General features: G+C 41.1%; 1 protein-coding gene across 1 annotated transcript in view; it reads right to left on the reverse strand.

Moving 5' to 3' along the window:
• Positions 1 to 24,342, reverse strand: part of LOC132820104 (mastermind-like protein 2) — a 127,511-nt gene extending 103,169 nt beyond the window's left edge. The window contains exon 1 of the mRNA XM_060832030.1: positions 24,140 to 24,342. Within this exon, the coding sequence (XP_060688013.1) occupies positions 24,140 to 24,193 (54 nt within the window). The 5' untranslated portion in view covers positions 24,194 to 24,342. The remainder of the gene's footprint in view (positions 1 to 24,139) is intronic.
• Positions 24,343 to 26,605: the final 2,263 nt, after the last annotated feature.

The following is a 26,605-nucleotide window of genomic DNA, read 5'->3' on the forward strand; positions in this document are numbered from 1 at the left end:
GATCTTGGAAATTAGATTTTGCAAGATAGTTTTGTGATCATTAATTCGTATTTGTTAGAGGACTCAAGTAATTTAAATCACTCTAGTACCAAGACAGAAAGTCTTGAATACAAAAGTAAGATACTGCAGATGCTGGAAAGCTGCAAATAAAAAACAGAAAATACTGGATATCATCATATGTTACTTGTGCTGCTGACTATTTCCAAAATGTTGTGTTTTCATTTGTTGGAGAAGTTTGTCTGGCAACCCTAATAGGGCATTTAAAGCAGCATATTCTACTGTTTGCCTGTGTTCTCACACAGATTTCATAAATGTTTGGTTGTCAGACCATATACATAACAATGTGCATCCATTTTGCATCTTTAACATAATAAACTACCTTGAGAAGGTGGTACTGTAGTGGTCTAGTAATCCGGATACCTCAGATTAATGACATGGGTTTGAATCCAACCATGGCAGGTTTGAGTTCAGTGAAATTTGGAATTTAACTTGAAAGTTTGCCCAATGGTAACCATGTAGCCTTAGGGATGGGCAAACAAATGTCAGCCTGGTCAGTAAACCTACATATGATCTATTTTTAAAAAGATTTAAAAGGGCCATAAGGAGCAACCTTTTCATACAGTAGGTGGTGAGTTTATGGAATAAGCTGCCAGAGGAGGTGGTAAAATTACACCATTTAAAAGACATCTGGATGGATATATGACTAGGAAGGGTTAGATGGATATGGGCCAAGTGCTGGCAAATGGGACTGGATTAGTGCAAGATATCTGGTCAGCATGGACGAGTCTGTTTCCATGCTGTATATCTCTATGACTCTATCAGGACAGATCATAAATACTTGGCTGAAGAGGTAGGATTAGTAGCCTATAAAGGAGAAGGAGAGGTAGAGATGGTTAGGTAAGGAATTTCAGAGGTTAGGGCCCAGAGGATACAACCTCCAATTTAAGGGGAAAAGATATAAAAGCTTTTTTTAAAATGTTGAATTATGTTTTAAAACTTTTATTCATTGTGGATCTTTGCCATGAAGATTCCTGTCGTCACTGGGACCTGTGATATGTCTCAACATCACTCCAAACAATTTCAGATAAAGAGTCCCAGTGGGAGTGAAAATGCAAGGCTTCTATGTGGAAGTGAACAATAACAAATCACTGAGACTTGTTTAAGGAAAGACACTGTTAAAATTCAAGGAGACCATGCTGTAAGTTTGACTTACATCACACAGGACATCTATCTCAGAACGACCTGACTGAAACTACTGTCATACTTCCAGAGTTAGTTCCTCCAGCAATTTGCCAATCTGAAAAGTATCCATTATGATCATACCTTTGCTTATAAAACTAGATACAAAATAAAATGCCGCCGTGGTCAGCAATGTCATGAGCAACCCAGCAGCATAATGTTGTCACGATGACACCATACTCGAACTGTTCAGCCGTCCCGCAACATTTTGGCTGCTAACAGTGACACCGTGTTATAAAATGGTCAATAGGTGAAGAATTTGGCCATGACATGTAGGTCTACGAGTTCAATTGTGAAGCCACCAGGAATAGCTTTTGTCAGCTTTCCTTTGTGTTTACAGTTGAAACAGAAATAAAAGTTTTGATTCTAGTATGCAATGGGAAAAAAAACAAGTTGGTGAAATCCCCATCTGAAATTTTGCAGGTTTCATTTAAAGAGAAGAAAACAGAAATGAAAAGGTCCTAGAGAGTGAAATTATAGAGTCATGGGGAGATTCCATACACTTCATTTCAGCTTTCAATCAATTTAGCACTTAATCCCACCAAGTCTAAAAAATGAAATCCAGTGTCTTTAATGAATAAGCTTTCCTCTGGTTATAGCAAACACTTGCTGGGAAGTGATATCCCACATTGCCAGTCAAATATCTGTAATTTTTCACTCCAGGTTCAAGAATTGCAACCTCAATCATTTTACTGTAAAAATTGCAGCCTACAGAGATTCTTTATTAGTTGTCCTTCATGAGAAAAACAAATGCTTCAGTTAGCTGAAATGACACAGGCCAAAGTCTCCAGCTTCTGGGAACAGGAAGGAAGATGCCACGCTTGTCTCGATAGCTGCTTCCTCTCCACTTTACTTGCTTTTGTGATTACCTCACCACTCCCACTCACTGCACAATTGCAGAATCTTTTCCAGCTACACCCAATTCTGTTATTTGTTTTACATCCCTACTCAGCCCAAAGAGAAGGAATGGCTGGCATTCCCATACGAAGAAAGTTCTCCAGTTAGGATTGCAATATTAATATAGTGTTCACAAACTTTGCATTGTCAAACTGGCTGCATTTAGAAAGGTCATGCGTTTATATAGCACCTTTCATGACCTCAGGCTTTGCAGCAAAATTAATCATTTTTGAAGCACAGTCCATATTGTGATGCAGGAAGCACAACATTTGCACACTTCCCTTGGACAAGAATAAGTTCATGGCCAGATTGCCTTTTTGACATATTGATTGCTGTGGCTTCAGTTACCTTGGTCACAATTCTAGAATATCCTTCCTACCCCTCTACACCTTGGATTCCCCAGTAAAATCACACCTTAAACCTAGCTATTTGGTCAAGGTTTTGATAGTCCGACTGAGTGGGCTAGACATCAGTTTGGGCACATTTCCACGTCCCAGGCCTTCACCCTTATGTCCAATGAGGTCTTTGACTGAAAGCAAAAATTGCTGAAAAGACTCAGTAGGTCTTGCAGCATCTGTGGAGAGAAAGAGGAGCGAACATCCACTGACCCTTCTTCTGAACTGACTGTAACTGGGAAAAGTTTGGGGGAGGGGGAAGGAGTAAACAATAGTTTTTCCCCTTCTTTGGAACCCAAAGAAGGGGAAAAACAGTTGGGCAACCAAAGGAATGGGTAAAGGTCAGCCTGGGAGTTTGAATAAGCTGTTAATAGTGGCTGACAATGGGTAGTTTGTGCTAGCAGCTCATGTGATGACAAGGCCTGTGTATGTGGGGGTTGGGGTAAAGACATGGGAGATGGTGCACACGCCCTAAAATTATTGAACTGGACTTTGAGTCCAAAAGGTTGCAGGATTCCCAAACAGAAAATGAGGTGTTGTTCTTCCAACCAGCACTGAGCTTCGCTGGAGCATTGTAGCAAGCCTAGGCAGGGATGTTGGCCAGGGAACAGTGTGTTGAAATGACAGGCAGTTGGAAGCTCAGGGTTATTTTTGCAGACAGAACATTCTGAAAAGCGGTCGCCCAGTCTGCACTTCATTTCCCCAATGTACAGGAGACCACATTGTGAGCAGCAAATACAGTACATTAGATTGAGTGAAACGCAGGTAAATTGCTGCTTCACCTGGTCTCTGACCAACTGGACAACTAATGGCCAGGGATCACGCTTACTATCCAAGGAAGTTTTGGCACTAAGAGTTTCTCAGCCTCACTGTCAGAGCTGGGAGTTGCTGCTGTAGGATGGGAAAATGGGAAGCTTCAAGATGAAGACAACTTCTATAGATTTTCAATAAAGGGTGGAATTAAAGAAAATCACAGCTACTAGATCATAAGCAAGAAGACTGGGACAGTCCGTGGCTGATCCCATGGCCATTTTGCATTCGTTGACATGGGGGGGTCATTTCCACCTCTGCTTCAGCCTCAGTGAAAGGGGTTGGGGTATGGGCAGGGATGAGAGAATCCCGCTTTATAGTCACCACTGAGAAGCAGAGCTTTCCCATTAGGAAAGCAACAAATTACGGGCGCTGTCAAAGTAAAATGATAATGGAATACGCTGGATAAACTCAGTGGGTCTGGTAATGTCTGCAGGGAGGGAAACAGTATGAACGACCCAGGTCGATGACCTGCCATCAGATTTGGGCAGTGTTGGAGATATAATCGATTTCAGCAAGAAGTGGGTGGAGCAAGGACAAAGGACATTCGATGTTCCGAAATAAGGTAGGGGAGATTGAATGACAAAGAGAGTTGGCCTTACAGGGCTAATGGGAATGGTGATGAGGTAAGGAAACGAAAATTGAAAGAAAGAGAAAAACATAACTAGAGCAGTGTGTTTGTCTGAATTGTTGAACGCAATGGTAAGTTAAACCCCAAAACACGCTCTAACCATTGCCTAATTGGCTCCTGTCACTTGCTTCTCACCATCTCCCAAATAGTTGCAAATTCCAGGGTGTCTCAAATGCAGAAATATGCTGGCAGTCTGGCATGGTATTCCATACATATAGGTTATTGCTGTCAAATACTGACCAGGGAGAACTCCTCTTTTTCAAAACAGCACCATGTGGTCTTTTCGTGTCCACCTGAGAGAACAGAAGCAATCACACCTTATCCACAAGGCAGTGCTGCACCTCCTCAGTTCAGCATTGGAGTGTCCGTCGAGACTAGCCAATCAAAAATGGGGTTCAAACCTAAAAACCTTCTAACCCAAGACATAATGCCCTGAGGGAGGGAATTTCAGGATTTTGACCCAGTGACACTGGGCAATATATTTCCAAGCCAGGATAAACAAAATTTGAAGTCGCAATGACACCAGGTTATAGTCCAACAGGTTTATTTGAAATCACAAGCTCTCAGAGCGCACCTCCTTCGTCTTGAAGCCAGGTGTGGTGAATTGATTGCATGAGAACTTGCAGATGGTGGTATTCCCATGTATCATTAAGTTTGCAGATGACACCAAAATTGATGGTGTTATGGACAGCAAAGAAGGTTACCATAAAGTACAACAGGACATTGATCAGCTAGTCCAATGGGCTGAGGAGTGGGAGATAGAATTTGATCTAGATAAATCTGAGATGCTACATTTTGGTTGGGCAAATGCTAATGTCCTGGGGAGTGTTGCCGAACAAAGAGACCTTGGAGTGCAGGTTCCTTGAAAGTGGAACTGCAGGTAGACAGGATAGTGAAGGAAGGCATTTGGTATGCTTGCCTTTATTGGTCAGTGCATTGAGTATAGGAGTTGGGAGGTCATGTTGCAGCCACACAGGATATTGACTAGATGACTTTTGGAATACTGCATCCAATTCTGGTCGCCTTGCAGTAGGAAAGATGTTGTTAAACTTGAAAGGATTCAGAACAGATTTACAAGGATGTTGGAGGGTTTGAGCTATACGGAGAGGCTGAGTAGGCTGGGGTTATTTTCCCTGGAGTGTTGGAGGCTATGGGGTGACACAGTAGAAGTTTATAAAATCATGAGGGGCATGGATAGCGTGAATAGTCAAGGTCTTTTTCCTGGGGTGGGGGAGTCCAAAACAAGAAGGCATAGGTTTAAGATGAGAGGGGAAAGATTTAGAAGGGGCCAAAGGATAACTTTTTCATGCAGTGAGTGGTGCATGAATGGAATAAACTGCCAGATGAAGTGGTGGAGTCCGGTATAATTACAACATTTAAAATACATCAGGATGGGTAAATGATTGGGAAGGATTTAGAGGATATGGACCAAGTGCTGGCATATGGGACTGGATTACTTTAGGATACTGGTCGACATGGACGAGTTGAACCAAAAGATCTGGTTCTGTGCTGTCCAGCCCTCTGACTCTATGTGTAATTATTTCTCACTGAACCAAAGCTAAACCTGCACTTAATAATTAAAAACATAAGCAAGTTTAACAGTATTTTCTCACCTCATGGTTGAAAACAAAAGTTCTCAAACACAGAAGGAATTGGTTAAAAATATGCAATTTATCTTAAATGGGCTTATGGTAACTGAAAGCAGCAATAATTAGTCATAAGTGCACGTGCCTGTCAAAAATAGTCTTGTTATTAATCAACACAGAATTTCAAAAACTTCCCTGTCATTCTACTGTCTGTAGACCATCTCAGAAACCGACATAAACAAGGCTGTCTTAAACACTCATGGAGTCAATTTACTGGAAGAAATTGAAGGTGCAACAGTTTTTTTAATAGTGAGAGTCAACCACCTGACTTGTCAAACAAATAAATCACAAATAATAAAATAGTTGATTCCATCTGATTTTCTGTACAAATAACAAACATGTTGCTCCTTGGGCACGATGGATAGAATGCGAAGAGCTGAATGTGAACAAGAATAGCAGGCTTTGAGCCAATCATCTCAGCGGGCAAACCAAACAGACATTGCCGACCATCTTAATTCAGATCTCCTGTGCCGTTTGTGGCTCTTGAATCAACCACCAGAAAAACTCTTCAATTCATCCCAAATAAAATTAAACAGCTAAAAGGAGCTAATGAAAATCTGGAAACTCTTTTGGTCTAAAATGCCTAAATCAAATGAAAATTTCACTATTGAGATTGATAGATAGTTGTGAGGCAAGATTATTAAGAGTTACAGAACCAAGCTGGGAAAATGAAGTTAAGGTACAGAATAGCCACGATTTAACTGCATTGTAGGTCAGGCCTGAGAGGCCAAATAGCCATCACTCTTAGAACTATGTAAACCCTAGAGAGAGGTTTTCCCCATCTTTAGTTTTTAGTTCTACAGCCATTAATCACTACTTAAAATGCTTAGTTGTTTATCAAATTTAAAAGGAATGGCAAACGAAATCAAAAGGACTCAGGCAGATTTATAGACAGCTGTGTGTCAGAATAAGAAAATTAGTTCCTCTATAGTATTTTGATTCGTGGATCTTTCAGAGGAAACATTAAACCAAGGTTAGTTCTGCCCTCTTAGGAGAACCATGTCACTATATTGATGACTAAAAGAGTTATCACTTGTGCAAGCCATTCTTTATCCTTCAGTCATTATCACCAAAAAGAAACAGATTCTCTCTTCCTTATCACATTGTTGTTTGTGGAATCTTGCTGTGCTTCCTATATTAACACAATGATTACACTTTAAAAGCAATTCATGGACTGCGAAATGTTTTGGGATGCCCTGAGACTGTGAAAGGCACTATATAAATGTAAGTCTTGTTTTCCCAGTGGTGGCTTACAATTTCCCTTTACCTATTTCTAGGAGCTATGTGCCCGCGTTTGTTTCGACCTATTCTCACACACCCCAAAAAGCAACTAGTTTCATCAAAAGCTAAAGGCAGTTAGAAGCACATAGGCTTTCTGTGCAACATGCTGCTGGCGTGACATCATCCCCTTTCACCAATAGTCATGGTCACTGGTATTTGAAGAGATAACAGTGAATCATAGCCAAGTCTTGTCAAAAATAGGCTCGAAGGTCCTCCCCAAGTAAATCATAATCTACAAATTGCAACAGACCCTTTGTTTTCAAGCTCTGATGCTGAGAAGTATGTTTTTTAAACTGGCCTTTTTAAAAGTGTAGAATACATTAGATGATGAAAAATCTTGGCCCTATCAGTTTTTGCAATTACAGAATCAGTTTGCGCCAAATTGGTACCTCACTTTTTCATCAGTAACCCAGTGTTGGAATATAAAGACGGTTTGAAAAGGTTGCAGATTCTTACAGTATGCAAGAAACTTGTTGCTCCTTGTAGCAGGGTCCAGGGGTGGAGATCCAGTCTGAATTCACCAGGAAGGTTTTCTTTCAGCAGCTGAGAAACATGCAAGTTTGGAATCTAAAAGGTTAACCTGCTCGGTTTCGACCACAGGAACTGGAATTGGATCTGGCTACAATTCTTCAGCATTAAACCCAATAAACATCACCTCTATTTTTCAAACATTTTGTAAAATTAGATGAACCACATTGGATTGTGAATCAGCAGGCTCAAAAATAAAGAATCTGACATCTAATCTGAACTCCCATCATGTCAACACCATCAGAAATACTTTGCTTTTAAGATTCATGGAATGTTTTAGAAATAGCCAAACGGTGCTGCAGTATATTTCAGAGTTCTTCAAGAAAAGAAGGATTTGGCTGTAAGACATTGATTCGATTTGAGTTGTATGCATTGCTTACATCATTTTGTTGGGATAAGATAAAACACTGTTGAGCCCAATTCAATTCCTTTAACTCCCTCTGGTCTCTGGACAAACTCGTGTTAACAGTAGTTTTGCATTAACTTTAGTCTCCAGGTCTGTACTGTTGTCCAACTGAATCATTTAGTAACACAAAGAACCAATTTTATACCTTTACGAGCAATGCCAGTCAAACAACAGCTTCTGAATCAGCAGTCATTAATGCTGAGGCCACGTTCGTTAAACAGCTAGTGATTTTTTTGTTGTTTTTGAATGAACTCCATTAGCACTTAATCATTCCAAGCCACAGGTGTCAGACCATTCATTTGGACTAATGGGTTAGCAGGAATGTTTCGATAATAAACACTCCTGGGTATACTTCCCTCATTTAACATTAGATCAAGTGTCAAGGTCTATAACACAAATGAGATAAAGCAGGTACGTAGTAGTGATTGGGGGACACTGTGGGTTGGCATTTTGCAAGAATGATTATCAAAAGGAAGAAGGAAGAACTGAGGGAATTTACCCCTTAGGCAAGAATCCAGGACACCAATGCCCCTGTCTCATCTTTGTAGAATTTGACTTTTAGTTCATTTATTCAGAAGATTGGTATTCTAAGACCATCAGTGTTGCTCTTTTTTTCCAAAAAACTTCATTTATAAATTTTTTAAAGAAAATACAAAACATTCCAGCATTTCAACTTGCCTTATTTTAACTTCCACTTATTATGAATGTAATGATCTTAATATTTACAAAAAAACATTCCAAAATAGGTGTACGGCCAAGGGTAAAACATTTCAAATTGGATATTACAAAATGTACAATATAAATACTTTTTTCTCTATTCACCATGTTCTACTATGAAGTGCCTCAATATTCTTCAACTTCACAATGTACAGTACATTTGTTGAAAGCATGCAGCACATGGAGTGTGGGATAGGAAGGATTAATTTATTCATGACACTATATCATGGTGTAGTACAGTATTGATGGGCCAGCTAGTCTTTTCCTCCTTGTTGATGTTATACATTTTGTACTTCAGCGAGATGACAGCCAGGGATGTTCTACTATATGTAGGCCATTCACTATGTCTGGTCAACAGACAGGCAATAGTGGTAAAAATGAATCCCATAATTTTGTGGTTCTGGAAAAGTGCGAGCTAAAACACAAAGTTATGCAATGAGTCTTAATGTCAACATTGTGATGACGTTAGGTAAAGGGAGAATATTAAAAGTATTTTATACTGACATGTTTACATTATCAAGTACAGTTCTCTAATGCTAACAGCAGTAGGACTCACTTGAGTTTTTTTTAATTAGAAGACCACATTACTGCTTCAGGAACAAAATACAAAGCCAAATTCAGCAGTGGAAACAGAGTTACAGTCTGGACTATAGTCTTCGACAAGCCAAGTGAAACAAATGTTAGTAGGAACACATCTTTAGAGCTTAACAGGAGAAGAAAATTCTGAAAAAAATAGTACAGGCAAAAGAGAGATAAAGAAAATGAGAGACAGGCAGAGAAAGAGATAAATCAGATAATAAGCTGTTTCTTGTATCCTATCCAGGGCTATTAAAAAGAAAATGCTGTGTTAACCACATATAGTGTCCATGCACCATTCCATCCAAGAAAACCTAATACTATGACTGTATCATCCAAATTATTAGTATTACAACAGTTGCATTTTAGTGGAGTACATTACTATGACCTTCAATCCATAATGCAATAAGGCTTCAGCTACAGCAATGCTAATAAGAACATGCTGCCCAGTTTCATATTGAAACAGCAGCACTTAGAAAGGATTTATTCACTGACTGACATTCAAACACTGACATCCAAACACAAAGAGCACAAACAGAAAAGACTGCTGCATAAAATAACAGTACTTTTCTTTTTTTGTTTTAAAAAGTAGTTGTTATTGTAGTGTACTTTTGATAATTCTAAGTCTTGTTTGCACTACTTGTTCAATAATTGGAATTAAGCAGTGCAAACAGAGCATCAGAAATTTTGTGCAAAAATGCATCGTTTGAACTGAGCAATACTGAATTAAGAATCAATAGGAACATATGGTCCCTCCTTTCACCAATCTCAGCAGAATTTCCCAATTTTCCACTGGGAATTGATCCGGGATTATAAATGGAAAATTTGTTAAAATTCTCTACCCCACAGAGGCAGAACACTTTGACACTGAGTATATTTTTAAAAAGTTAACTAAAAATAGAGTAAAATTTAAAAAGTTAGTCTGATGGTAACTGTGTAATCATTCTCAACTGTCACAAAAACTCATTTGGTTCACTTCTTGAGGGATGGAAATCTGCTGTCTTTACCTAGCCTAGACAGACCTACAGTAATGTTTTAGATTACTTACAGTGTGGAAACAGGCCCTTCAGCCCAACAAGTCCACACCAACCCGACCCACACATTTACCCCTTACCTAACACTAAGAGCAATTTAGCATGGCCAATTCACCTTTGGACTGTGGGAGGAAACCGGAGCACCCGGAGGAAACCCACGCGACATGGGGAGAACGTGCAAACTCCACGCGGTAAGTCACCTGAGGCGGGAATTGAACCCTGGTCTCTGGCGCTGTGAGGCAGCAGTGCTAACCACTGTGCTGCCCGCGGTGTTGACTCTTAAATGTGTTGACTCTTAAATGCCCTCTCAGCAATTTGAGTTGAGTAAGAAATGTTGGCCTAGCCAGCGACACTAAGGAATGAATTTAAAAATGTCTGGAATCTTTGAATCTGTTTTGTGATATTAAAGCTTGAAATAAATAGATGCCATTTCAACCACAAGAAAAACACTTAATTGTTAAATTAGAATACACCTAGTTGTTGTCAAAATGAGTTTTGTTTTTCTTAGGTCGACAAGTTGCACTCACCAGCTGTAGCTAAAAAGAAAGTGGCAAATCTCACAGACGGTGTCAGCTAACTCAGAATTAGAATTACCATAGACCTCAATTTGTCACTGGTAGCACTTTCACCTCAAGTCAGAAAGTTATGAGTTCAAGTTCACTCCAAGCTAGCACTGGGGGATTGATGCACTGGTCTGAGGTACTGATGTGATGTTAACTCAAGGTCCCCATAAGTCGTCTCAGTGCAAAAGATCCCTCAGCATTTAGAATTGGTCATTATTAAATTGCTGGTTATGGGACCTTGCTGTGTACAAGTTGGTTGCTATTTTCCTACATTACAATTGTGGTGCACCCTTGAAGTTTAAATTGGCTGTGAAGTATTTTGGTAGACAAAGAGGAGGCTTGAAAAACACATGCTACCTGGCTGCTGTTTTATTTCAGCCTCCTGTTTGTCCACCTTGGATTCCAGCATCTGCAGTTTTTTTTTTGTCTCTAACTAACTGAAGATTTTGGGACATCCTAAAAAGGTATTATAATACTAAAAGTTCAATTGTTTTCGTGTCACCTTTTAAACATGTGCAACAATTTTGTTTATTGTTATGTACATAAGCAAAATATATTTAAAAAATATATAATAAATGTATATACAGTAGCTGATAACATTGAGTAAAGCCAGTAGTCGGCCTTCCATTTTTTTTGGCTGCTAGAATATGGTTCATAAATGATTCCTTTGACTTGCAACACATCAGGTTGAGAGCTCAAAAGTACTCAACCTGGATGTGAGTCAAAAAGCAGAATGCAGAAACGACTCTCTCTTAAAGCATAGTCCCTAAAAGGGTTAGATATCAAGCAGCCTACTTTCACGTTTAATGATGGGAAATTCCTCCTGGTAAGTCCCAAACCTCAGTGATACGTCAGTAAGTGAGTGTTGACGGGCATCCACATTTATATAATAACTTTCATAACCCTAGAACATCCCAAAATGTATTCTAAGCAAAGAATTATTTTGTTAAATATTGTAATTTTGGAAGAATGGAAGCCAATTTGCACACAGCAAGGTCCCACAAACACCAATAAAATATATGGCTAGATAATTTGTTCAGTACTGCTCTTTGAGGGGTAAATATCTTGAAACATGGAGAACTCCCTGCTCGTTGTCAACTAGTACCATGGGATTATAATATCCAACTTATAATATTTTGTCTTGACCACTGTATACATGGTGAAATAATAATAGTCAGGATACTAGAAGCATCAACATAACAGTTTATTCGTCCAGTTAGCAAATTATATATTGTTTCAAACTGATAGCCGAACAAACACACGGAGAAGCATTTTCCAATTAAATCCACAATCCCACCCCCTGCCTTAAATGACTCTGGCATTGCAGGGATGAAAGAAAATGAGCTGAGTGTGAAACAAGGCATTTAAAAATGGGCTGGTTACTGAAAGATGCTGGATCAGGAAACAAAGACACTTTTATTGCAACCACTACATCACAGAGAAGTGAAGCAGAGAAAACAATAACAGCGTTCAGCTTTGTTTCAGTTTACAAAGAAAGCACAGTTTGTGCAAGGCTGGCTTCAAGACAGAATACCAGTTTTGTCACACACAAAAAGACACACACACAAAATCTGAATCTCTGCCAGACTCAGCTAAGTATATAAAATTAAGAGCTGCTAAATAAAACAATATTTTCATTTCCTCCCTTTAAGGAGCACCTGCTACACTGAAATCAACCTTTTTTGAAAGGATCTATTAAAGACAGGCACTAATGGATTACTCTGATTCATGGAGAAAAACAGATTCGTTGACACAATTATAGATCTACTTTGGTCATGCTATTGTGGGGCTGGATGTGACTGGTTGTTTCCCTCCATAAAGTACAACATATTAAAATCAAATAAAAACAAGAGTACTGTTGAAATAACCATCTGAATCCACAGGACTACAGTTTTCATACATTGAAATCCAATTCAAAAGCAGGCACAGCACTGGAAACAGTTTGAGCATTGCATAGCTTTTAAAAAATGTCCATGTGTGTGGATAAAATTTCCTCAAATCAAATAAACATGCTCACAGTCATCACAACTTGATCATTTTACATTCTGTCATGTTTAATAAAACATCAGAGTAAATAGTCATTCTCTTCATTCATTCATTAGTAAGTTTAAACAGAATAGAATTGCTGTAGTGCCTGGAAAAAAATGTCATGAGCAGCTTAGAAGACTTAAAGAAAAGAAGCTCCCTCATCTTGATAGTTCTAATATAACATGCTGCCATTCAGCTGAACAGTGACCAGTTAGTGTGACTGAAGGAGAGGTGTTTACACTGAGTAGTTTTAAAACAGTTACAGATCCAACACATCAGCCTGTCAGCAGTTTAACAAAGTATGAAATACAGAGGTCACAGTAAAGTACTAGATATATGAAGAAAGACAAAAGTCGCCTTCACAAAGGGTTCAGATGGCATAATGGAAAGTTAAAAGTTAACCAAATGCTTCAAATTCCACGAGCTTCCTCAGCTAATTTTCCCCTGTATTTGCCAAGCCCATTCGCCTCATGAAGCCAGGAATCACTGTAAAGCTCATTGATAGTGGAGACCCAAGGCAGCAACACAAATTTGTCTTAATTGTTTTTCATGCAAATTCGCAAAATTGTTACAAGCTTTCGGTAGACCAGCTTCTGTCAGCACCACACCTCCTTCATAACAAAGCCATTGATCAGATCTGGCTGGTATTTCCCACACTTCAATCAGCCTTCCTGTACTGAAAACCCATTTACATTTCAAAATAAGCAAAAGCGTGTTTAACAGACACTACCACAACAGAAATAATCTCAATAATTATCTTGCACATGGAGGGCCGGGGTTATGTGCCGAGCCTTTCGTAACTTAAGTCAGTTGAATGAAAAAGGATATGCGTTACAGTTTTAAAATGTTTCAGCGCTTGAAGCTTGATATCAGCTAAATGAATTGGTCTTTGTTCGAGATTGATTTCAACGTTTGAGAGAAACAAGCAAAATTCTGTAAGTGCGGTACAAACTGATTCAGTAGTGGCTGGGCTGCACTCATTATAGACCAAGTATAGAGACAAATTACTCACAATCCTCAAATTCAGAGGCATTACTTGAGGCGTGATTGGGTCGTCTGGTTTTCCAGTTTTAAGTTAACAATGTTGAGCCTATATGAACGATCGGAAGAGGTCTATAGCGACTCCAATTAAATACACTTTGCATTGCATTCAATATTTATCGGCATGACGTTTCTAAGGAGCTGTGTTTTCTAATTAAAGGCGGTGGAACAACAGCAACTACCCAATCCCCTTTCGGATTGTTTATTTCCACACAATGCACTCTCGCAGTCTGCAACAGCCTGCGGGGACAAGACCGAAGTAGGTCAGCACAGGCTGTAATTTGCACGAAAAGATCCCATTAGGCAGCCTTCTAGGGGGAAAGCAGAAATGCAGAGACCTTACAGTGTAAGTGACACATAACAAACAGCCATAAGTTGTCTTCACCACATTCCCCTCCGCACCCCCCTCCCTTCATTTATCCTCCTAATATATAGAGAGCCAATCCTCCAATTTCAATGTGTATCAGCATCTTCTGTCCTTTCCCTTTTTAGTGACAATCAGATTTAAGCTGCCATTAGCAAGGTAGCTATCTACCAGCCGTGGCTTTGTTTGGTTACATTTTACATGCACTCTATTTGAATACAGAGCACCACATTTAGTGTAAGCTTGCCTACCCGCTCATTATTGTTGGGTCGAATTGCTAGGATTCTTCGTGGCCCAGTTGAAACCTTGATAGATTTATGGCAGATGTGATACTTGTTAGCCTAACAGAAGGGCACGGATAGCACAAATCCTTCAGGACTTGGAGTTCCTTTATCAGGTGGAAAGGCCACACAGCTGTTCATTGCAACTCGTAGCAGTATTTCTTCAGCACTTGCCTTGATGCCTTCCTCAGTCAATGCTTATCCCACCCCTTACTCCACGCATTTTAATGGGGGAGGAGGTACTCTCCCCCACCACCTCGCAGAATGCTCGGATACAGTGAAGGTGCCCTGATATGCTGGAGGCTGATAAAAACCTGTCTCAGAGTGGAGGGATGCAGGGGTTGGGGGGTGCGTTATTGTTGAGGGTCGCTTACAGCTCCGCCTCTCCACATGGCAAGCAATTTATTATCCACCGTACCCTTCTGTAGGAAAAGAGATGTGATGTCTTTGTTCCATGTAACGTGTATAACAGAACTCGAAAATGGGTGGCGGGGGCGGAATCTGGCAATGAGGCCTGAAGGGCAAGACTTGTAGATTCTTTCAGCACCAACAGATCGGGATTGGGATGCGCGGTTTTATTTTCACAACAGTTTAACTGGAAATTGCAAATCAGTCAGTTCCACATAACCAGGGTTTACATGAGCTCGCTTGTAACCTGCTTGCAAATTGCTTCAAATAAATTGACCTTTAAAAGATTTAGCAGATTATCTGCATCCTTGACATTTGATCTCTTTGTACTCATTTCTAAGTTGGAAGGAGGGTTTGCAGAATGTAATTCTAAACTCATGCCTTTGAGGATCCATTCACTTTTTTGTTTAAAAAAAGATCAAGGTCTTTTTTTAAAAAAAGAACCAATGCTGATATAATGAACACACGCAGAGGGGCTCTCAAACTCTAGTTCAGTACTTTAAACAGTACATTTAAATGCTTTGACATTTTTCAGTTTAGTAATGAGCCCTAGTTTCGATTTGTACTTTGAAATCCCAGTAATGTAACAAAGGAGGAAGGTCTCTTCCATCAAAAGAAGACAATATGTTTATGACAACTTTCAAATATATTTTTTCCCCCTCTGTGCCAGACTGGGCCACATGTGACACAGTAAAATGGGAGGAAACTCGAGAGATACTACAGGGACAGATCAGGCCGCGGTAATGGGCTTTTTGCATCTGGGGAAACAAACAATGTGGAATGGCAATTCGAATTTATTGGAACCTTATGCTCCTCTCGCTGCTGCAGTCCTGTTGGTTAAAAAAAAGACATGGAACAAGTGACTATTAGGCTGCTGTGTACACTCCCAAATTGTTAGGTTAGAGTTCGCTCTCCAATGATTTTTTTTGTCACAAATATAGAAATACCAATAAATTAAAAACTTCTGTTGGACAGATTTTCATTAAACCAATGTTCCTCTCTAAGTGAAATCAGACGGTCATGTATAAACCACAAATCAACTGGAACAGGTGAATTTTCAATTTAGACATACACGCTTTCCCAGTTTTTTTTTATTTGTGATCTTGGAAAGGGAGGGGGGAACGAAGCCGGTCAGATAAAATACAGCAGGCCAACCAATCGCACCACGCAATCTGGGAAATTTGAGAACTCTCACCAAAACAGTCCCAGCCCTTTTCCTTTTCAATGGATATTGTTCACTGTCTGATCTGGGTCGTCAGTCAAAGAAAAAACCTTCAGCGACAACATTCAACAATACACTGCCCCAAGTGACAAGTTCATCGCGGAACTTAATTTCTGACTATTGATTGCTATTCTTCATGCAAACGGTGTGGGGGTTGATGGGGGAGGAGGGAGTCTTGTGCAGATGAAGCACTGATGCAGGTATACTTGAGAATGTACTTGGCACAACTGCTACATTTTTCCTGTACATATCACATGCCATTGAACTGCAGGCAGAACCCAGGTCAACTCACACCTTTTTACAGCTATTGTGTCCAATGAAAACAGAAATAGGAGGCCCAAAAAAGGCAATATTCTTATGTTGATTAAATCCTGATTCTTCCGATATCGTTTATATCAACATAGCTAGCTAAACAATGGAACTGCAAAGGATTTTTTTTCTCCCAAACTGCTTCAACTAAACGAATCTAATTGAAGAAATGGGATGGGTGAAGAATTATACAAAGTCTGGAAAGAGATAAAAAGCAAAATTGTTCTGAATAAGGAGGTTCTCCTCAAGTTTGACCTGGATTTGTGTCAGAGGCTGATAGACCTGCTGTTTCTTCCCAATATTTTCACAAATTATAAGCATGGAGATTCTGAGCACAGCACACCGTTTTATGTCTGTTATCCAGGACAAAGACAATCCGTTCTTAACCTTTGGCGCACGGTGTACCTTTCCAATGTGACATCTTCTATTAATCAGCAGAACTTCCAAGAGTCATTCTCAACTAATTATCTTCAAAGAAACCTACTGCTCTGAACACACAGCGTGCTTGAGCCTGTAATTCAATTAGCAGGCTGTTAATAGGGAGATGGCACCAGTAATACGTTCAAGGTAAGTATAGTAAGTGTTTGACCTAGAAATATGCCTGATAGGGAACGCGTGTACAAATTACTTAAAAACGGAAAAAACATCAGAAACAGTCTTGTTCCTTCAATTAAAAAAAACTTCAAAAAGCTTGGGGCCACAGTTCGGTACATTGTTTTAAAAACTGAAAAATTACACTAATAATCTCATCACTTCTAATACTTAAATACAAACAAATCTGCATTAGCAATGCTATTCAAATAACGAGAGGATAAAGGGTGGGAACTTCACTCTGAATTGCTTTCAAAAATACCAGGTGCTTTTTTGAAAACAATATGTAGGTGCGTTGTTGAGAGGCTTTTTGAGCCTATTCCAATGAGCTTGCATGTTTTCCTGTACATTCTATTACTAATGTAACCCAGGTACTTACACATAAAGTTGAGATTAGAGTGGTGCTGGAAATGCACAGCCCGATACGTCGATTTTCCTGCTCCTCGGATGTTGCCTGACATGCTGTGCATTTCCAGCGCCACTCTAATCTCCAGCAACTGTAGTGCTCACTTTCGCCTAAACATAAAGTTGCCCTAGTCTCAACTGTCCATGGGAGTACTCTCTCATTTGAATGGTGGTTTATGTTGCAGATCACCATACCTCAGAGGAGGGGAGATGTTGAGAAAGAGACTGCTCCTCATTCAGTGGGAATCAGACCCACACAATTGACTTCACTGTATCACAAAGTAGCCATCCACCCAACTCAGCTAAGTGACCCCCACTCAGGTACTATTGTCTTAAAGAAAATACAAATGATCTTGTTGATATATTCTCTCAAAAAAATAGCAGTGAAGGCTGTTCGATTGTGACAATGTTTACAACAAAGCAATTTGCACGCAAAGATCAGCCCAGTACACCCTGCAAATTGATATATAGCCCGAATCAAAATTAAAATGAAGAATTTCAAAAGTTTTTCCCAAAGTGAATTCACTTTTTTTGCAGTGCAATATGCATGCTAACCTGACCTTCATTAACACCGAGTGGTAAAAGGAAGTGATTCAAAAGGTGTCAGGGCAGAATGTTTGCAAATCCATTTTTCGGGATTGGAAACCTGAAATAATCCTCAAACCCCACATCAATTTGTCTTATCATTAAGTGGCTGGTTCAGAGCTGGTGTTCGAAGTCAGAAGCATCAAACAGGAGCTCTGTGCCTGGCAAAATGCAGTAGGCTGTGACTCTGCTCCATGGGGAAAAAAAATCCTGCACTTCAACGGTGCTACCAAGGTTACCTTTGAGTGACAGAGGGATTGGTTTATTGTGGTGATCCATAGTAACCAGTCCCTGTTCATCGATCATTTCTCTTCCTAGCCAGTGACATGTGGCTTTGTCTTATGCGTGCTCTCTATATTGCATTTCCCAAAACACCTCGTCTTTCTGCTCAGATCAAGCTGTCTTCCAATTATACCCAGCAAAGATGATTATTCATTTAAAATTAGAGAATTACCAGTTAAGTTAAATGACACTAGTTAAACAAGACAAATGGGTGACTTATTATGTCTGTTTCTGATACATTTCAGTCCTCTCTGTTACATTCCAAAAAAAGCAACCAAGCCTGACTACCATTTGTTGGTGTAAACTGAAGGGAGATGTACTGAGGTACTGGGATCTGGCTCCAAATGTTCACCTGACAAGACAACATAGACTGAAATGACATTTGCTGTCCTCTTATTCAACAACTAACTGCAAAGATACAGGGCTGATTCAGGCAGGCAGGCTGAGCTCAATAGACCTCCACTGAAATATATGAATATCAGTGCCTAAGGGGTTCAATAGGATTGCAAGAAGGAATGACACAGGAACAGGCCATTCAGCCGCCCTCGCCAGTGTTTCTGGTCAACATCAACCTGTTCGCATCTTTATTCATTTCACCCCATCAGCATACCTTTTCAGTCTTTTCCCCTTCATGTAGCTACCTAGTTTCCTGTTAAAAACCTCAAAGCCACTTCTGTCAACTACTCCATGTGGTAGTGAGTTGTTCATTCTCACCATTCTGCAGGGAATGGCATTTCCTCTGAATTTCCTATTGGATTGATTAATGACTGATATTTATGTCCTCGGATTTTGTCCCCACGAAGTTCACGCAGGTTGTAGGTCCAATCGCAAAACAGTCTGCAATAGTTTAACCTGTATTTTGGTTTTGTTTTCATGATAAGGGGATGATGGGCCACTTGAAATGAATGTGGCCATATCAATCAGTGTAAACCAAACTAAACTGCCTCACTGCCTCATTCTACTCCCTTATCACCATAACATTGAAAATGTCCCTGCACAAATCCAATCTGAAACTGTTTTATTCTATCCACTGCTGGGTTGAAGTGATTTCCTGACATTGTACTTGCAACCATTTGCAGAATGTTTCTGCGTATCAGTTTGAAAGTTCATGAGCTCAACATACAGATGGGACACCTTGGAATGAAAACATTCATGAATTAATTTACAGAAAATGTAATGGCTTTTGCAGGTCTATAAACAACTGCATGACACTACCAGCACCACTGTATTCCCTTATCTGTCTAGACACCTGTAAAATGCCTTGGACTTTACGACCAACATCCCTTTTTACATTGCAGGTCTAATTTTATTTCTAGTATTCACACCAACTAAATTTAATCTCAGCCACTTTTCAAATAGCAACTGGCTCCCAAAGCAGGACATTAGAGAGACGGCATCACATTACTGCCTGGCTTGTACAGGGGTACAGGAGGAAATGTTCTGTACCCAGTTAGGGGCACTTAGAATGCAAAAGAAACATAAACAACCATGACGCACATGTGTACCATTTCAGACCCAGCAACTCGTACGATTCCGACTGAAGTCTCATTCCAAACTGCCAGGCTATTAAGTACAGCACCAAGTGACTATGGGGTCACTGATGCCTGGGATGGAATAGATTCTTTGTGTGGCTTGTCATCACATGCTACCTATGCTGGAGTCCAGTTTTCTGCAATTATGCAGCTATTTGCTCGAATCCAAAGTTTTTTTGTAAAGAAAGTTCTTTGGTTACAATTTAATGGTCATTTTTTTAAAAAAATTCACTTCATACAGAGTTTCTCATAGCCTCTTCTCCCAAAACACCTTACAACTAATTAAGCACTTTTGAAATGTAGATATGTGTTGTAATGTAGGAAACTGCACACAGCAAAAAAAAATCCCACAATCAATAATGTATTAATGAGTAGATAATACTTTAGTGATGTGGTCTGAAGGTATCAAGAACTCCCAAGCCCTTTACTGAATGAGTGCCATACCAACATATTCAAAGGAGAGAGGGGGCGTCAAGTTTAATGTCTCATGGAAACAATTGTCCCTCAGACAGTGCAACACGACAATGTTAGCCTGGACTACCTGTTCATATCTGTACCTTCCTGAGGAAGGGCTTATGCCCGAAACATCAATTCTTCTGCTCCTCGGATGATACCTGACCTGCTGTGTTTTCCAGTATCACAATCTCAAACATGACAGTGTCAATCTGCACTACTTGAACAAGTAGATGTGAACAGGTAGTCCAGACTCCTGCTCCTTGGATGCTGCCTGACCTGCTGTGCTTTTCCAACACCACTCTAATCTAGACTCTGGTTTCCAGCATCTGCAGTCCTTGTTTGTACCCAATCCTGACACTGTTATGTTGCACTGTCTAGGGGACACATATGAACAGGTAGTCCAGACTGATACTGTCATGTTGCACTAAGGGACACATATGAACAGGTAGTCCAGACTGACACTGTCATGTTGCATTGTCTACGGGACACATATGAACAGGTAGTCCAGATTGACACTGTCATGTTGCAATGCCTGAGGTACAGATATATGAACAGATAGTCCAGGTACTCAATAATTGTTAGACTTTTGATGATTAGTGGGTTGGAGAAGTTCCCACGCGACCAATCCCAGAGAACGCCAGTGTACTTCTGGATAAATAAGTAGCGCGGCGTTTTCCTGCCACTGTTATGACAATGAACTTATTTACTGCAGGTGTGTGATGTACATTTATTTGGCGCCTTTTAATGTTGCAAGATGCTTCACAGGAACATTATCGCTAAAATCTAGAATCTTGCCATAGGCAAGGCTTTTCAGAGGCAAATTACCACTCAATAAGAGCAAAGCAAAAAAGCAGTAATACTGGATAGATTGTTATTCGTGCAGAGAAAACAAACATTGCTCCATGATACATTTGAAGACAATACAGGCGAATGTGTCTGCAGCACCCAAGGCAGAAGAAGTGAAAGCGACACATCATGGTTGGCCCAAACATGGGAATATATCTTAAACCGCACACATTCTAGATCCTGTTTGAAACACCATAATAATCCCTTTATGGCAGTTCACAAATGACTGCCCTTTGACCGGGCGTCGTTATGCAATTAAGTACTGACCCTTGAAAGGGGTTGGGATCGGTTTAAAGCCACGGTTGAGATTTCGTCACTAAAAATACCGAGTGAGCGATCATATCTGCGCAGAGAGCGAGGATCTGCTGTGCTGTAAATGGGGCAACTCGAGATGTGACACAAACAAGAGGAAACATTGACACTGCCAGACACTGACTCGAATACACTGGAGACATACTTCCGCCTAAAGCCTTTGGAAGATCAGTGACGTTTCCAACCCACACAGCCCTGCCGTGCACGTCAGCAGGAAAACATTACTTTTTAAAAAAAATAAGTAAAAGTCATGCTTCCTAAATTGGAGTTGCGTTCAGTCAGGGCATCGTTACTTCCCACGCACAAGACCAGAGCCCAGGCTCCCTCTACCCCCTGAGTCCAGCCAATATTCGGCCGAGTCCGGCTGCCATCCTTCAATGGAACCTCACATGTTCCCTGTGATGGCAGGAAACAGCTGCCCAGCTAGGTTCAAGGCCATGCCAGCCTCCTCTCCACTTCGGGGCCCATATGCTGCAGTGAGCGGTTCCCATGCTTAATGTAAAGCTAAACCAATACAGGATATGGAACTCACCAGAGAGAGAGAGACAGAGAGAGACCGAAAGCTTCCTCCCTTTAAAATATGAAATCAGAATGTAACTCCCTTCTACCCCTCTGTAACCTGCCTTTTCGATAGGCCTACATCTCTCAGCACTTCAGACTCAGACACTGAAGCCTGCTCACTTTAAAGACACAATAGCTGGAGTGCCCTCAGCAATAACTGGGCGGTGATATGAAATATCAGCAAATTCAGATTGCATTATGTACTTGTCAGTACATTTCACAGGCCCTCTTTACATCCCGGGGGCGTTCTTTACAGTATGTATAGGCATAAAAAAATCATCTTGCAAACGATTGCAATCTCTTTTTGAAACAGAGAACAAAACTGGAATTAGCTCCCAAATAAAGATCAAAGAGAAGACCTCACACTCTCGGTTCCTAGGGCTGTGATTCAAAACATGTAGGGAGCCAAGAAGATTTTTTTTAAAAAAGGAGAGGGAGGAGGGGAGAAGGAGAATGTTTTGAAACACTGCCTCAGGTTTTCTGTGATTGTTATTTCTGGGGCCACCTCCTTCAGCTCTCTTGAGCTCCCATTCTGCTCGGTTTCCTGGGAGCCAGAGTAAATGTGACGTACATTCAAGGGCACTCTGCACGGAAACAGCGCAACTCCCCCCGCCGTCACCTCGCTGAATGAATAAGTGTTCACTTCTCCAACTTTAATCTGGGTGACTCAATATTCCGCGGCTCCGAGAGTGCAGGCCATTTGCAAACTTCATTATCATAAACCCAGCCTCACACAGACACCAGAGGCCCGCCACCAGCCGCACACTAAACGCTGTTTCCCCTCCGCTGTAATAAGGGGGGCGATTTTTCTCTCTCTCTCTCTCTGCGTGTGTCTCCTCCTGTTCCCGATCCACAAGTTTCGGAAGATTTAAACACAGCCCGGTTCCCTCCCCCCACCCTCTCAGTCCAGCCCTCTTTAGCTACACAAGAGAGAAAAAAAATCTGTGCTGAAATGTTACAACCGAGAACCAATGGACGACAGGAGTTAACAACAAGCACTGGCCCGTTTCTATTTGAAAAAAACACATCTGCAACAATGATTCTCTTGTGTGAAAATGAGAAATCAAACCGAAGTTAATCCAGTATTCTTAGGTCAGAATGATCTTCCCACCACGTCCTTATTCAACTTCACAACCCAAGATCAACTGACCATATCAAACACACACACACACAATTTGCTTTCTTTTAAAAAAACACCAATTGCATACGATCCTAATACACAACAATAAGAGCTAGACGCCGCTGCAGTTTGACAACAAAACGCACCCCTTCTCGAGAGTGTGTGAGCGCGCCAGGAAATTTAGAACGAAGTAGAAGCCTCGTTCCTTTTAAAAAAAAAGGCATTTAAATCTTCTTCGTGATCGTTTCTCCCCAGGTAACCCGTCCGCCTCAAGACACTGATGACACCCCACTGATAACGAGAGACAAAGAGGGGCTTGTTGCTGGCTCCTTCAAAATCAACCACATTTTCAAAAAAAAGGGGAAAAAAATCTCTGGCCAATACACATCCCCAAACTAGAGAGAGAGTGATTGAGAGGGTGAGTGACTGAGCGAGGGCGACACAAAAGCAATGTTTATAGAACAAGAGTTTATTGCTAGTTTCAAAAATAATAAAATCCTCTTTAATCCCTGCGCAGCCATTCCTAATCCTGGATAAACCAGCCTGCAGTTTCTTCTCCCCCGCCTGTTCTTGAATCGGAAGCTGCTAACAGATTATTAATTACACAGATAAACTACAAGGTGCCAGACGCCGAGATGGATCACAATAGACAAAAACAGGAAATATATTTATACAGACACACACACACACATCTTTCGCAACATTTAGTGATTGTCACTGGAGAGAGTGCCCCCCGGGGGAGCTGATGCTGAACGAACCTATTGAGATTTCACTGCTTTTTTAAAAAAATCATACGAACGACAAACTCCCTCGGTCTGGATTAATTCTGGTTATCCACGACGCGATGCTGCTTTCTAAAGGGATTTTGTTTAGCCGCTCTCGGCTCTTACTATTCTTCGGAGATTTCTAACTACATAGGATCAGTCTCTCTCTCTCTCTCTTTCTCCCACTCTCTCTTTTTCTCTCTCATCCGATTCTCTTTCTTTCAATCTTCAAATTGACTTGGGCAACAGACAAGCCGGTGCGGAAGATTTTTAAAAAAAATAAAAGGCAAGTTGGGGGATTGTACTCACCGAGATGTGCTGCTCCATGCGAGGTGCTTCAACCCGCTGAGAGACCAGCAGCATCTTGCAATGTTCGCTCAGGCTTAAAATCCACTTTGGAGTCGAGTAACGGAATATTGCTACTGTTACCACCCTTCTCAAGTCTCCGACAAGTTCATTCCACGGCTTGCTACGCTGAGCGAGCAGCTGCTGGTAATTCTGAGTGTGTCTGCGTTGTGTGTCTCACTCACTCACTCTCTCTCTCCCCCTGAATCGTGCCGACTACATTAACATCAGCCTACAGCTTCCTGAGCAGCAGGCGGAGCTGAACCACTCAGCTCGGTCTCCATAGGGCAGCTCCGGCATCGCGTCAAGCAGGGAGGCCGGTACCACGGTGATCGCAATGGGGAGGGGAGAGGAACAGGGAATGGATGGGTGTGCGCCAGTGAGTTGCACAAGACAGTCTCCTTGAAAAGCACTCTGGGCACAGTAGTCCTGCGAAGGGGAGAGGCGGCAATGAATCATCGATCTGTACAAGCATGGAAACAGACCCTTCGGTCCAACTCGTCCAGATATCCTATCTCGTCCCATTTGCCAGCGTTTGGCCCTTATCCCTCTAAACTCTTCCTATTCATAACACCCATCCAAATGCCTTTTTAATGTTGTAATTGTACCACTTTCTCTGGCAGCTCATTCCATACATGCACCGCCCTCTGAGTGAAAAAGTTGTCCCACAGGTCCCTTTCCCCTCTCACCCTAAACCTATGTCCTTGAGTTGTGGACTTGCCTTCCCTGGCTGTTCATCCTATCCATTCCCCTCATGATCAAAAGTGAGGAGGAAAATCCCAAAGGGCTAGATACAGGCGTGGGGGGCTAGATGAGGCGAGAAATAGGAGTGGAAGTAAGGCCATTTGGCCCATCGAGTCCACTCCGCCATTCAGTCATGGCTGATGGGCATTTCGACACCACTTACCCACACTGTCCCCTTATCCCTTAATTCCTTGTGTGGATGCAGCAGAAAAGGAAGACCTTTATTTGCATAGCACCTTTCACATGATATACTGTGGCCAATGAGTTACAATTGTTGTTGGAAGCAGGAAAGGCAGCAGGTAGTTTGTGTATAGCAAGATCCCACAGACAGCAGTAGGACAAATGCTAGGTCATCTGCTTTGACCAAAATATAATCACCAATTTTGTTACAGAACAGAAAGAAGGCAGTCAGTCTATCATAGCTGTGCTGGCTCTGAGGGAGCAATTCACAATATTCCTCTGTATATTGTTTTCTCATTTTCAGTTCCCTCATTGACTCTACTTATAATCAGAGCTGAAAATGTGTTGCTGGAAAAGCTCAGCATCCAAGGAACAGGAAATTCGACGTTTCGGGCATAAATCCTTCATCCTGATGAAGGGCTTATGCCCGAAACGTCGAATTTCCTGTTCCTTGGATGCTGCCTGACCTGCTGCACTTTTCCAGCAACACATTTTCAGCTCTGATACTCCAGCATCTGCAGACCTCACTTTCTCCTACTTATAATCATACAGGCAGTGCTTTCCAGACCCAAACCACTCGCTGTGTATTTCAAACTGAAATAAAAACAGAAAGTAATGGAGAAACTCAGCAGGTCTGGTAGCATCTGGGGATAGAAGCAATTAACGGATTTAACTCTTCAAAATTGTATCAAAATGTCATTGTTGAGGGTGTTGGTTCATCCTAGCCCCTGTGGTATCCACTGGTCTTTAGAGGCTTCTATTATGTCAGTGATTTCCTCATGCCCACCTTCAAAGCACACCCAAGACTGGTTGGGCTGTTTGCCTGTTTCTGTGTTGTTAATACTATGCAGTTTCCCCTTCCGTTCCAAACTCTTGATGATATGCTTCAGGCCTTTATTGATTGGTGGGCACTACAGGTTATAACATGTGTTCAATCCCAGTTGAACTTGAGAAGGTGTAGGCAGCTACCTTCCTGTAGCTTTTATGGCATATGTACTCCCATAGTGCTGCTAGGGAGGGAGTTTTTGACCGAGCATCACCTAAATGTTCCAAGTCAGGATGGTGTGTGGTTTGGAGGGGAAATTGCAGGTGGTCTTGTTCTCATGCCCTTGTCCTCTTAGGTGGTAGAAGTCACAGGTCTAAAAGAAACTGGCAAAGGAGCTTTGACACATGGCTGCACTGTTACTGGTAAATAGCTCACAATGCAGACATACTTTACCAGTAGTGGAGAAAATTAATGTTAAAGATGGTGGATGAAATAACACAAAGAACAACATGATGGTTCAGTTCAGAAGCTACCATTTGCTTTTATTGAGAGTTTTATTGTGCTTCGGGTGGGAAATATTTAGGTTGATTGTACCATTAATTTCTTCCTTACATTTGTTGATGCCTTAAAAGGGGAATTTGTTCTGTTGATTCTTGTTTGATGACACTAGGGCAACCCTTGTTGGCCTGTGAAAATAGACCCAATCCTCTAGTTTGGAACAGGGAACAGATAGCTCATTA

The sequence above is a fragment of the Hemiscyllium ocellatum genome, chromosome 11 (genome assembly GCF_020745735.1).
Source record: "Hemiscyllium ocellatum isolate sHemOce1 chromosome 11, sHemOce1.pat.X.cur, whole genome shotgun sequence".
Taxonomy (NCBI): domain Eukaryota; kingdom Metazoa; phylum Chordata; class Chondrichthyes; order Orectolobiformes; family Hemiscylliidae; genus Hemiscyllium; species Hemiscyllium ocellatum.